At 40.5% G+C, this 14,324-nt stretch overlaps 1 protein-coding gene across 2 annotated transcripts in view; it reads left to right on the top strand.

Moving 5' to 3' along the window:
• Positions 1–14,324, top strand: part of zswim8 (zinc finger, SWIM-type containing 8) — a 29,941-nt gene extending 15,617 nt beyond the window's left edge. The window contains exons 14-26 of one of the 2 annotated variants that reach the window (XM_088351357.1): positions 175–273; positions 690–814; positions 1,625–1,874; positions 2,584–2,733; positions 4,519–4,741; positions 6,112–6,401; positions 6,480–6,703; positions 8,435–8,926; positions 10,183–10,351; positions 10,440–10,604; positions 10,674–10,793; positions 11,824–12,002; positions 13,942–14,324. In XM_088351357.1, coding sequence (XP_088207483.1) covers positions 175–273; positions 690–814; positions 1,625–1,874; positions 2,584–2,733; positions 4,519–4,741; positions 6,112–6,401; positions 6,480–6,703; positions 8,435–8,926; positions 10,183–10,351; positions 10,440–10,604; positions 10,674–10,793; positions 11,824–12,002; positions 13,942–14,172 — 2,717 coding nt within the window. In that variant the 3' untranslated portion in view covers positions 14,173–14,324. Of the gene's footprint in view, positions 1–174; positions 274–689; positions 815–1,624; positions 1,875–2,583; positions 2,749–4,518; positions 4,742–6,111; positions 6,402–6,479; positions 6,704–8,434; positions 8,927–10,182; positions 10,352–10,439; positions 10,605–10,673; positions 10,794–11,823; positions 12,003–13,941 lie in introns of both variants that reach the window. The other variant, XM_088351356.1, reaches the window with a different exon arrangement.

Here is a 14,324-nt window from a genome sequence, read left to right as displayed (position 1 = left end):
GATTTTCATTTAAAATGTACTCATTTTCAACTGCAGATTTGGCAGAAAAAAACACACCCTTTTTTATAGTAAAATAATGAAGTAAAATATTTTGGTAGCCTGCATGTGTAGTTAAACATGGGCTCTTTAAACTGGACTAAAACATTTTTTAAAAAATAGTTTAATTCTGCGCAGTTGTTTCTTCAACTGGTTCCAGCCCACCTACCCGCAAGCACAACAGTGAGAAGACTGGCGATGAAGACCTTGGCTTTGGTGCAGCTGTTTCAGCATTAGGTAAAGACTTCATACTAGGGCTGCAGTGATGGATTTTGTTATTTTTTTTTATGATCAATCATTTCTCTGCATAAGTTCAATCACTCCAGATTTTCAATATTTTTTTTATCTCATAGGAATAAAAGGGCAATGGAAAGCTTGATTTTGTGTTTGGTAAACCATGTAAAATATTCTTAATTAGAGTACACTTCAACAACCTCAATTGGACCTCAATTTATTTTTTTAAGATTGGCACAAGTATTTCATTAAGAAAATTGGGGAAAAAAAAATCATGTAATAAAAATAAATAAAAAATCTTAACAAATTGCTTTCAAATTTCAACTGCAACAACACATAGGTATCGTAGTTATTGTTTCCTACATTTGTTTTACATTTTTACTTTCTTCTGACTGACTATAAGGTCATCTTTTATGCAGGAATGAAGACAACAGTAAGTGAAGCAGAGCATCCCTTGCTTTGTGAAGGAACAAGAAGGGTTAAGGGTGACCTTGCCCTGGCTCTCATGATCTCATATAAAGATGACCAGGACAAGCTGAAAAAGGTAAGAAGAGTCTGTCTTGTAAGAGCCTGAGCGACAAACTCACTGTGGAAGAAAATAAATAGATATTCTTGTTTTTATTTATGTGATTTTAAAGTGATAAAATGTACTGAATTCATGCAACCTGGGAAATGTTGGAGTTAGATGTAAGATCAGGGCTTAAAAAAAGCCAACCCAAACCAACCCACGGGTATTATAGCCCGAGCCCAAACGATTAAAAAAAAATTGCAAGAGAGAAGCCCAGCTCGACATAATGATTGACATTTTATGCCCCAACCCAGATCGAATGTATGGGTTCAGGCCCGAGTTCAAGATCTTCCCTCTTATTGCAATACTTTAGAATGCATTTTGCGGTTTTATGACAATTGTCTCACGAGCACCCCCTTGAGATTAACTAAATAAAAGTCCTGATTGTGCATCTTAACCCCATAACGAGTTGTTTTATCCAATTTGCTTAAAAGTTGGTCTGTTCTCTGTTCTCTCCTTATAACCAGGCCTAATTTTTGGTGGGGAAAATTCCCAATTTATTAAAGTACAATATGGCAGTGCGGGAGTTTTAAATTGCCCTTTTACATGTGCTTTGCTACAGAAGACAAAATGCTAAATTCATTCTGTGTCAAATCTCCTAATACTTCTCATGCACAATAATTTTCTTATGCATGTACAAAACCCTTTTTGTTGTAACAGAAGGTAATTAAAAACAGCATAACAGACATCCATTTAAATGTCCCCATTGTTTTTTCTACCATATGTTTATTCCTGTGACTCAATTTGTTGGGTTCATTCGTAACACTACTTTCTTCTCATGTACAGATACTTGATAAACTTTTAGACCGAGAGAGTCAGACCCACAAACCCCAGACTCTTAGCTCCTTCTACTCCAGCAAGCCTTCTGCTACCAGTCAACGTAACCTATCTAAACACGGTCCCTCGTCATCCTCTGGTATGACTTTGGTGGCCCCTTTGACAAACACCTCAACTGCCTTGGTTTTACCTTGTGAAGACATGGATGAACAGAAACCTGTGCAAAACACCACGGCAGGACAAAGCACTAATAATTGTGGTAAGCTGTATTATTATTGCTGGCCAATTTGTGGTTGTTTATCAGCAAGTAAATCTGATTTGTGGGGTCTTTAACATACTCGAAAACTGAACGCTTTTTCAGACTCCTTGTAATCCGTAAACATACAACCACGGCTCAATTTTCGGTCAGATGCTTGTTTTTTAAAAATCTGCGTCCGGCACCACAATGAGTAGCAGCCAGGTAACATGTTAGTAAATTTTGGCGGCAAGCCGGCACATCGTTCTACCACTAGCTCATTAACTAGGCACTGTCTTGGCAGGAGATGCCGCCATTGTAGATAGATAGATAGATACTTTATTCATCCCCGTAGGGAATTTCACACTTCCAGCAGTATCCTTGTGTTGAAAAATAAAACAATAAAATAGAGATATAGAATACAAAAAATACCCAATATAATGTTTTGCCATAGAGTATTTAAATAGTGCTATGGAAAATACACACTGTTATAAAAATAGGGTAATATGCAAATATGGGGGTGGGGTTTAATGTGGGCTTTTACTCCCCCGAGTGAAGTTAAAGAGCCTCATGGCATGAGGAAGAAATTGTAGTAGGTTTACGACCATTTGGTCAAAACCAATCCTGGTTGTAAATCGTGTGATTCGTAGTTAATAGTCTGGGATCGGATTTACAAAAATATATGTATATATAGTATCATCATTTTATAACTTATTTCTTTGCCATCTTTTAGTCTTGGGAGGCAATCAAACTGACTGCCCAAAAGAGTCAACAACATTCAAATTGGAAAACACAGTGCCAAGCCGCCTGGCGCTTGGGACACGCTGTGGATATAGCCAACGCTGCTGGGGATCACCTGCTCGCCAGAAGAAGAAACAGACCGGTAACACTCTCACAGGCAATTATGTTTTCCATTTCAATTATGTTTACATTTTATTTCACCTGGCATGTTTAAAACCATCACTCACTCTTTCGATCTTTGGCTCCGTAAATAGTTTTGAGATGATTCATTCCCTTGGCAATTTTGCACGTCAGAGAGAAATTTATATGGCCTGGTTAAGGTTGCTAGGACATTTGGTTATGGATGGCTCCTGGACTCCTCTGTGGTTAGGTGTTTTGGGCATGTGTCGCCAGCTGGAGACCCGACAACCTTGGAAAATATATGTCAATCAGTTGGCCTGAGAACGCCTTAAAAGACGCAAGTGGCATTAAGAACAACCGAACGTCCAAAACATTACGACATAGTGTTAATGAAAGTGATTCAGTTGCCTAGTAACGAGTGACCTGTCAAATGCGTCAACTTTTCTAAACTGTAATTAGAAGGGTGGAAGAGAGAAATGAGGATGACATCTTAAGGACTAGCCTAGTCATCCCTCAGACCGATTTCTGAAGTTGTCCTACCCTTTCAAAAGGAGGGCCAGACTTTTATGAGAGTTTTTAAGTTAGTTATGTCTGAAAATGCCAGGCATGGAGTGGTCTGCCTCTGTAATGTCTGTTGATAGTTACAGTACATTGGATATGTTTGACCGTTAGGTGGTGACATGACCTTTGTTTGAACTGTCACTTTTCTGCTTTTGTTATTTCTGTTGATAGTGCACGTAATTTAAGTTAAACCTCTAGGCGGAGACACAAAGTTTGTTTAGACATGGTGTTCAGACGAGGTGTTCCCAGGCCAGCTGAAAAAGATCAGACCAAGACAAGGTGGCTGGGGACAGGTAGGATCCCGAGGCACTTCTCAAGCCAGCTGAGAGACATGGGAAAAGGACTAAGTGGCTGGGAGCAGTTTGGATCTTGTGGATATCCTAGGCTGGCTGAGAAACATAGGAAATAGACTTAGTGGCTGCAGACAGGCAGGATCCTGAGGTATTCCCAGGCCAGCTGAGAGAAAAAGGAAAAGTACAACGTGTCTGGGGACAAGCAGCCCCTAGGCCAACTAGGAGACATAGCATGAAGAAAATGTGTCTGGTAATAGGCAAGATCCCAAGGCGTCCCAGGCAGCTGATAGACGTAGGATCAGGACAAAGCGGCTAGGAACAGGTGAGAACCGGAGGTGATTCCAGGCCAGATGAGAGACATAGAAAACCGACATAGTGGCTGAAAACAGTTGGGATCCTGAGGCAATCCTAGGCCAGCTAAGAGACTTCAAAGCAAGGTGGCTTGGAAAAGGCGAAATCCCAAAGTGTCCCCAGGCCAGCTGAGAGACTTAGGACGAAGTAGTTGGAGACAGAGAGGTCTGGGCTTCCCTATTGGAGTGGTGCCGCTGCGACCTGACCCCGGATAAGTGGTTGTCAATGTATGAATGGATTGTATCGCTTATTGGCAGAATCATGGTAGAGCTCATCCTCATTACCCTTATTCATCAACATTAAGGTTAAGCTTTTAATAAGTGTTTGGAGATTACATTCATTTAAGTAGATCCAATTAAATTGTTTGGTTTATTTTAAATCAGTCAACTAGTTAATCAGTAGGTTATTTTTAAACTGGACAAAAAAAGAGGAGTTGCGATTGTTACAGTGCATTAGAAAATGCTGACGACATATCACTAAAATAAATTAGTAACCCCTTCCAAAATGCCATTTCAATTTTGTGGCCAAAATATGTTCCTAAAAATATACTTAATGATAACTTAATCAGAAAGTAACACAAAGCATGAATTTCTTCTGTACAGGCATGGCAAGTATTGACAGCAGCGCTCCAGAGACAACCTCGGACAGTTCTCCCACCCTCAGCCGGCGACCGTTACGAGGTGGGTGGGCCGCAGCTTCATGGGGACGAGGCCAAGATAGCGACAGCATCAGTAGCTCATCTTCGGAATCCCTCGGATCTTCCTCCTCCAGTGGATCTCACCGTGCAGGAGAAGGTGCCAGGGTCAAAAGCACTGACACCAGCAGGTAATCGTGCATGTATTTACAGCTACAGTGTGTATATTATAGCGAGCCCTAGCGGTGTAAAAATACATCACACATTCAAATAGAACACTACTGATCCAAGAAACAATGGCTTGCGAAACTATTTGGCCCACTTGAACTTTGTGACCTTTTGCCACATTTCAGACTTCAAACATAAAGATATAAAACTGTAATTTCTTGTGAAGCATCAATACTAAGTGGGAGACAGTCATGAAATGGAACACACTTCTTTGGATATTTTAAACTTTTTTAACAAATAAAAACGAAAAAGTGGGTGTGCAAAATTATTCAGCCCCTTTACTTTCAGTGCAGCAAACTCTGTCCAGAAGTTCAGTGAGGATCTCTGATTGATTCAATGTTGATCTAAATGACTAACGATGATAAATGGAATCCACCTGTGGGTAATCAAGTCTCTCTATAAATGCACCTGCACTGTGATAGTCTCAGAGGTCTGTTTAAAGCGCAGAGAGCATCATGAAGAACGAGGAACACACCAGCCAGGTCCGAGATACTGTTGGGGAGAAGTTTAAAGCTGAACTAAATCACAAATCTGCTATGTTTAAAGAATCGTAGCTTTAAAGATTTGTAATTAGATTACACAACTTGAGACCCCTTTTAAGAAAGTGACCATGTTTGGCCACCATTTCACTACTATGGAAGCCTGAATGAAGACATTGCAAGGTACCTTACTTTCCACACTTGAGTGAATGGAATGGTCGCTGAGTTCTGTGATTCAGGCATATTATGCATTCTCTCCACTGTTTCCTCCTTTAGCCACTCAAGTGAGCCACTTGATTGAACGCTGCGATTCACCGCTATGGTTACTTTTATCTGCTTCGTGTAAAAATAAAGCTTACTTAGTCCTTCAGTGTCACTCGCGTTCTTACAGCTAGTCATGCAAGAGAACATCACTGAGTTATGTGATTCAGGGTCCAGATGTTTGACAAATTCCAGTTTGCTCTCGGCATTTTTTTCTGGCCTTTTAGGAGCTTCTACAAGTATCATCTAAATTTAACTACTTACACCAGCTCTGACCAACTCCAGCTTTTTGCTATTTTCTGCTGCTCCATGAGTTACCTATGTTGTCTCTCAAAGGGATTAACACACCCTGAAATTTATATTTTCTGACGCAAGTGAAAAATAGTGAAACAGGCTTCCGAAGTTTATGAAGTGGTTTCCTCTGGGCTTCCATCATGTGTCTTATTCCAATGCACAGCTGTATTCTGAGCAACTAAAAATCCTAGTGGTGAATTTTTTCACTTTACAACTTTGAAAAAACTGTAGAATTTCACGATACATGCATTGACAGTCGATTCAAAGAAAGTGAATTTAGATTCCCATTTTGTCTCTAGGTACAAAGGTCGTCGTCCAGAGTGTCACGTCCCTCATGTGCCCAACCAACCGTCAGAAGCCGCAGCTCACTTCTACTTTGAGTTAGCCAAAACTGTTCTCATCAAAGCTGGAGGAAATTCGTCCACCTCCATTTTCACCCAGCCTTCTGTTAGCGGAGCACACCTGGGACCTCACAGAAACCTTCATATTTGTGCTTTTGAGATTGGCCTGTACGCTCTTGGTCTCCACAATTTTGTCTCTCCTAACTGGTTGTCTAGAACGTATTCGTCGCAGGTGTCCTGGATTACCGGTGCGTTTTACTACATTGAAATACACACTGTCTATATTTTTAGTAGGGGTTATTTCATTGAGTATGTTATCTTCTTAGGTCAAGCAATGGAGATTGGAAGTGCCGCTCTTAACATTTTGATGGAGTGCTGGGACGGGCACCTCACACCTCCAGAAGTAGCATCATTGGCTGATCGAGCGTCACGGGCGAGAGATCTCAATATGGTCCGTGCAGCTGCAGAACTGGCTCTCAGCTGCCTGCCTCACGCACATGCTCTGAATCCAAATGAGATCCAGAGAGCCTTGGTGCAGTGCAAAGAACAGGTGATTTGTTTTCCTTATCGTTGTTCTAAGTTGAAGGTGGTTATTTTGGTTTGTTTGTCCGTTTTCGGGTCATAATGAAGGAAACTTCCTTGTGTTACGCTAAATAGTACATATGTACCTGTATATATTTTCCTACTTTGTGTAAATTTACATAATCGTGATTATTTTTTTCAAAATGCACATTTTTACCTGAAATTTAGACATTTTTCAGTTGCGCGCCGTGTTTACGGTAGCGCATTTCCTCTTCTGCTTCGTGTGTGTTTGCGCGGCGTCTCGCAGAGGAGAGCTCCGTGTTTTAACCCAGGCAACGAAACACGAGCACGCGATAAATGAACGAATTATGACGGCTCCTCGAGCGAAAACATCTAGTTCTTTCCAGCCAGCGTGGACAGACGAATGAGGCTTTGTGCAAAAAAATGACCGTGCTGTTTCGTGCATTATGCCTCGAGAGCGTTGGACCTCGCACGGCAAGAGTTAAACGTCATTACGAGACGAAACATGAATTCAAGGCGTAGACATTAAAACGCGCTGTGTCCAAGGTATGGGAAACAAAAACAGACCCTGAAAACCTTTGTCACCCCTAAAAACATCACCACTGAAGCAAGTGATCACATGGCTCACTGCATAGCAAAGCACAGGAAAGCATTTACTGATGGCTAATATTTTTAAGAAGTGCGTGTATGCGTGTGTGTGCGTGTATGCGCGTGTGCGCGTGTGTCTTTCCAAAAAATCAGGCCATTATTCAGTATTTTTGCTATCTTCAAACAAGGAACTGTAATAGTGATCCATATCAGTAGGTGGAAGTAGATTTTTATATACTTTTTATATACTAATTATCTGCTCATGAGGTAGAACAGTACATTTAATAACTTAATTTGTTTTAGAAAGCGGTTTAAGATTGTACTGTAAAAATTAAAAACATAAAGCACATCATTCTTTTTTATTTTAAGTATTATTTTCTTCTTTTTATATACTAATTATCTGCCTCTGCGGTAGTACAGTGAAATATTTGACATAACTTCATTTTCAAACATTTTTGACGGATGTGTGCCTCGGAACCTTTTTATAAATAAAAGTGTACCTTAGTTCAAAAAGGGTTGAAAAACACTGAGGTTTATACAATTAAAATGTATATCCATGTTGTATATTTGGACTGGTGTAAAATGACAGCTCTGTTGGATATTAAAAAAATGTTGTGCGAGTCATTAATCTTGGTGTGGCACACTGATTTACAAGGAAATTTGAAAGTGGCACTCCACACCGAAAAGGTTGCTGATCCCTGGTTTAACCTATCAAAATGCACTATGCAAATAAATGTTTTTGGCACCGTGAGTAAGAGAGATAGGCTTTTCGTATGCAATCCGTACCACTGGTGAAGTGCAGTTGACCGTACCGCCAAGACCTGGGTTCAATTCCCATTACTATAAATCTTCACCAGCAATGATTTTCCATGGATCAGTCGTTGTGCAAATATGGTTATGTACCGTAAAACCTTCTGTAGAAATGCACTTCTATAAATACTGTATGCTTTTTCAGTCGTATCCACTGTATTCTGTGGTATAAAAGGCACACTTTCAAATTTCTGGCCAATTTGGGGTTTTTAGGTGCGCCTTATAGTCTGGAAAATACGGTATATTTTCTATCCGTGGTCTTATTTATTGTTTCTTTTCTTTGCTTTTATGTTCTTTGTTTTGTCTTTATTGGAGTTGTATTTTGTTTTTGTTTTCCCAGGACAACGTGATGCTAGAAAAAGCCTGCATAGCGGTCGAAGAAGCAGCAAAAGGTGGAGGTGTTTATCCAGAAGTACTGTTTGAAGTGGCTCATCAGTGGTACTGGCTCTATGAGCATGCAACCTTAGGGACCTTACCCCAGCAAAGGGAGTCTTTGGGACGGTGTGGGACCAAAGCATGCGTCACTAGAAGGACCCCAGAGACCAGCTGCAGTGGTTTTGATCGTGGCACCCCTGCGGATTCTGCTGGGGGTGCAGTCACAAGTTCGGTCCCAGTCCCAGAAGCTGCGATCTCTGTTATCTCGATGGGCTCTAATATATTTGAGTCCCAAGCCATGCCGGGGCAGGTTATGGCACACGCTCATGGCCTTCACCCTTATACCACTATCCAAACACATCTGCCCCCAGTTTGTACTCCTCAATACATGGGACATCCTCTGCAGCACGCATCTAGACCGACTGTCTTTCCAGTATCCAGAGGAGCCTACCCACAGGTGAAATATTTTATTTAATATTTAAGGTTTTATTTATTAAATCTTGTGTGATTCAGTAAAAATAATAGGAATAAAGTGTCAGGCTCAATCTGATTACTTTCCCTTCCCCTTCATTTTTGCCCTTACTCTTGTAATGGATACCTTATTTAGAATAGTTGATGGTTGAATTAATAAATGTGCATTTTTCCTTTACGATGAGAAAAAAAGAGTGTTAGGCTCAATCCCATTACTCTCCCTTTATTTTACTTACTATGGCATTGGCCAACCTTTTCAAAGATAACAGATTGTAAAATTACTACCTGCATTTTTACATGTTTCTCTTTTAGTTTTTTTTTTGTGTTATGTGACTATTTGTTACCAAAAGGGGGAAAAAAGGAACCTGTTTATATCAATCCCATTACTTCCCCTTCCCCTTGATTTTGTTTATCAATTAACTTTTAACAATGGCTAAACTATTTAAGATAACTGGTTTTCTTCCCCTTTACTCTTTTTATTCTATTTTTTTACATTGGTTTATGCCATCTCTAAGCGAAAGGGAAAGAGAAAGTGTTAATCCCCAGTATTCCCTCTGCTCTTTCATTTTGCTAGCAATGGCTAACCACTTTAATATAGCAGATGATAAAATTATTAAATTGGCATTTTTACTTTTCTTTTTTTTTTGTTTAAATGGTTTTCCATCTATTATTCTAAGAAGAAAGAAAAGCTCACTTACACTTTTACCCCTTCCCCTTCGTTTTTCTCCTTATTCTGGCATTGGCTAAGTTATTTGAAATAGCTAATGGTAAATTTATTAGCTGCTCATTTTTACTCATTTTTTTTGAATAGCGTTTTGTATTTCCTACGTGTTAGACTCAGTCCCATTACTTCCCCTTCCCCTTGCTCTTACAAATTGCTTATTCATGTTAGCTGCAGGTAAAATTAACTAGGCATTTTTTACTTTTTTACACTTTTACTCCTATTTTTGTCTATTTCTTACCAACAGGAAAAAAGGAAAGTGTTAGGCTCAATCCCTCACTTACTCACTCTTTGCTCCTTGGTCTAGTTATTGCTTACGTTTTTAAGATGGGTGATGGTAAAATTACTAACTTTGCATTCTTACTTTACCCGTATTATTGTTTTTACTGTGTTCTGTGTCTTATTTCTAACCAAAAGGGGAAACGTGTTTGGTTTAATCCGATTACTCTCTCTTCCCCTTCATTTTCAAGTTATTTACTGTGCACTTGATTTTCGGTGTTTTATCTATTTTTTACCAACAGGGTATTCACCCAACCTTTATTGGAACCCAGTACCCCTTTTCAGTGGTTACCGGTCCTTCGCCTTCCATGACGGCGACTGCAGTGACATTTACTGCAATGCCCATGCCCTCTATGGCCTACCCCCACTACCATTCTGAGCCCAGTCTACCAATTAACACTAACGTCGCAGGTCAGGGCTGACTTTTGTTTTGGTTTGAGCGTATTGTATTCAAGACAATGTCTGTTTTTAACTACAGCTTTTCTGTCACATTTTGTAGTCGGTGCTATCCATGCAGGATCCACAATACAAGCCATCCAGGCTTCCTCTATTTCGTCACAGCCGAGTCCTGTCCCTAGCGCCCCCTATCCGCTGGAGGAGGAACAACACAATCAGGCAATCAGCCAACAGGGCGTGCCCTATCTCCATTCTGCCTATGGAGTTGGTGAGAATTAGCTTTTTCAAACATTGTGTATATCTACCATGTAATAATCACCGCCCCGGTTTTGTTCAGGTATGCTAGCGCTGGAGATGCTAGCAAGGAGAGCTCATAACGATCACCCACACAACTTTGTACGAAACCCTCCGTACACAGAAGACGTAAAATGGCTTCTGGGACTTGCCTCAAGACTAGGTGAGCTCATGATTGATGATGTATTTTCTGTTGTTATATTTACAGGAAAGATCTACGATTACAACCATGTCCGGGTCATAATAACTGGGTCAATTGTCTTCAAAATCAAAATTGAAGGCTTGGAAATGTCTTACATGGCTAACTATGGTTTTAATTATAGCCAGTATGGGTGAAAATCTCTCTATTAAAAGAAGTTTGATACTGTTGAATGTAAAACGATTCAAGGATGATTCAATTTGTTAGAAGAACAATTTGAAACAAAGCGAGAGGTCACAAAATACTGAGTTTTATTTTCCTTTCCCTGCAAGTCGACTTCTGGCAGCATGTGTTTGCGTTTGTTAGCTTAACTACGGCACAAGGGAACTACGTTAGCAGTTCACAAACTAGGAAAAAAATAAACAAAATCAAAGAGCACAAAAAAAGAACACTATTGTATTGCACTAACTTGCGAAGTTCTGAACTTAGTGAAGAGAGATCCTGGGAGGGAGTTCAGCCAATAGCACATCGGTATATTCATGATGCGATGGCACAAACCAATAGTATATCAGCATTTTATAGAACAATAGTTAAAATGTATTGAGGCATGTATTCATAGTGCAGTGGTTAGCACATTTACCTATCACGCAAATTGTTACTGGTTCGAGACAGATTAGAAACCTTGAGAGGGTCAGGCACAACCAGGCTGTACTTGCCCAAGACACACCACAGGAAATGGTGTCCCTACGACCCACGTGCCTAAGATCTAACCAACCTACCAACATACCAACCAACCATCTCTCTGTCATACACACAAAATCGCAATAATTTGTTGTTGATGTTGTCTTATGGCTAAAAATTCGGGAACAATGGGCAGGGAACACGTCCTATTCCACAGTGAAAGGTAGCCCAAGGAGTCTACTGTACTGTTCATATAAAACTACAAGTCCTTTTCAATTTTGTGACCGTTATTGCAAACACTGCAGTATTTAGCTATCATCTTTAGTTGTTTTATTTTTACGTTGCCTTTTTTTTCCTCATCTTTTTTGTTCAGGAGTCAACTACATGTACCAATTCTGTGTCGGAGCAGCAAAAGGTGTGCTGAGTCCGTTTGTTCTACAGGAAATCATCATGGAGGCTCTTCAGAGGCTTAATCCCGCTCATATTCATGCCCACCTTCGAACACCCGCCTTTCACCAGCTTCTTCAGCGCTGCCAGCAGTCCTACCTGCAGGTAGGACACAAACTCATTAAGTTGCTCCAATTGGCAAAAATCGTAGAAGTATGGTGAGAGATCTCCAGTGGTATCATCTGGAAATGCTTGTTTGAAAAACGTCTTATATCATGACGTGCTCGTCTGGAACGGTATCATTATTTTTGTGTGAACTTTGCAATGTTTTCATCTAGTGAGAGTCTTGACCCAGTTTCATTTACTTTCCCTGGCAAGAATGGTTTGTTCCTCCTTGAAAATAAAATGCCTCTGGCGTTCACGCTACTTGTAAACAACAGCGTTCTTATCGTTCACGGATACACTTTTTGGATTTGATTTCCTGGGAATTTGGCTCATAGGGTTACCATACTAAGTAAGTTTTGGGGTTAAAAAATGTTACATTTATTGGAGTTATTCAACTCCTGACTGACGTAAAGACGTACAGTTGGCTTGTTTCTCAAACTGCTTAATTTGATATATGGATATGTATCTTTATCTCTGATGATAAACAACAAATCACAAACTAGATGGGGGTTGGAGAGTTCCTCAAATATGACTCAAAAATCTAATTTCTTTATGTAAAGCCGCGATCCATTATTCCCAATCCCATATTGCTATGAGCGGCGACTGGCATAGCGCACCTTTGTCTGTCTTGATGGCTATTTTTGCTGTCGTGTCCACCGTTAATTGAATTGCACTCGTGGGGTCTGATCCATTATCCCTAGTCGCATATTTATGCAAGCGGGGACCATCAAAGCGCAGCTTTGTCAGGCCTGGTGACTCTTTGCCATTACTGTATTTCTGTCTAAAATGAACTGCGCTCATTCAGCTGCGATCTGTTATTCCTAATCCCATATTTCTGTGAGCGGGTACAGGCAGAGCGAATTTATGTCGGGCATGGCAGCTCTTTTTTGCAGTTATGTCCACTAAAAAGTTATCTACACTTGTGTGGCCAGGATCCATTATCCCCGATTGCATATTGCTGCGACTTTTGTCAGGCCTGGTGGCATTTTTTCTGCTGTTACTGTAGTTCCACCTAAAATCACTCGCATTTGTATGGTTGCCATTGCTGCGAGCGAGGAACAGAAGAGCTCATTTTTGCCGTGCCGGATTTGACATTTGACTTCCTGCCTTTCTCATGTAATTTTTTTGAGCTTGTTGAGATTTAACTATCAAAATGTGGCATTTACCAAATTGTTCGAATTTGTTATCTGACTCCATTAACCAAACACGACCTACATTCATCCAACAAATATGCCCGCTCGTTTCTTAAGAGAAAAAGGACCAGGAGGCGGCATTTCCACACGGGGGCGGATGGTTTATTGTTCCTAACAGCAGATCTAAGTGTAAACAGGAGACGGCCCCCATCTAAGTTGCCCGGGATCATTTATACATTTCAATAAACAAAGCAAAGACATCCTACTCTCAAGATGACGTCTCAGCTCCTCCCATGGGCGTGCCAAGCAGTTGTTTGCGCTCAACAATCTCACAACATAGCGCCTTGATGTCTGGTTCATTCTGCGTCAGCAAATCCATGAATCCTGTTATCAAAAGCACTAGACAACACAAGTACCATTTATGCATTCCACACAGCCTGCCCTGACCTTTTATTGTACATTGAACTAAAGTAAAGTCAGTGAATATCTTTATTGCATTAAACTGAATACATGTAACTTGTAGTAAATCGTATAAAATCCTTTATAGTCGAATGTATAAAATCCTCTAAGCTTTATAAAAGTTCATATCGGGCATCTGTAAGAAATGGAAAGGTGCAGAAAGCCGGTGGCAGAGTGCAGCAGAACCACAATACACAGCATCCATTCAGGATGAAGTCTGCATCAGGTGTTAGAACGAGCAACTCCCAATATCAGTTTGTTTTTACCAAAAACTGTGTTTTGACTCCAAATTGTTGTATTTTAGAAAACGCTCCAACAAAATCATTCTCTATACTTCTTCTTTGCAGTATATCCACCACAGGCTCATCCACTTAACACCGGCCGACTACGACGACTTCGTTAACATCATCCGTGGGGCCCGAAGCGCGTTCTGTTTCACGCCCGTGGGTGTCATGCAGTTAAACGACGTACTTCAGAATTTGAAGAGAGGAAAACAGACTAAAGAGCTGTGGCAACGCATTTCTTTGGAGATGGCGGCATTTTCACCCGAAACATATCGCTCCGGAGGAATCCATTGAGGATTACTTTTGCCGCTCGGCCAAGGCAGCCCACATTCCCATTCTTTGTGTGATAAAATATTCCCTCTGGCATTTTAGGTCTAGCACACAGGTTCACACAAAGTTAATGTTTTCTCTGTTTGAATGCAAATAAACATAAATGTGATATTTTA

Source organism: Urocampus carinirostris, chromosome 13 (genome assembly GCF_059441175.1).
Source record: "Urocampus carinirostris isolate Australia breed hairy pipefish chromosome 13, RoL_Ucar_1.0, whole genome shotgun sequence".
Taxonomy (NCBI): Eukaryota; Metazoa; Chordata; class Actinopteri; order Syngnathiformes; family Syngnathidae; genus Urocampus; species Urocampus carinirostris.
Note: the sequence above shows the minus strand (reverse complement) of the source record. Positions and strands in the feature narration are given on the sequence as shown.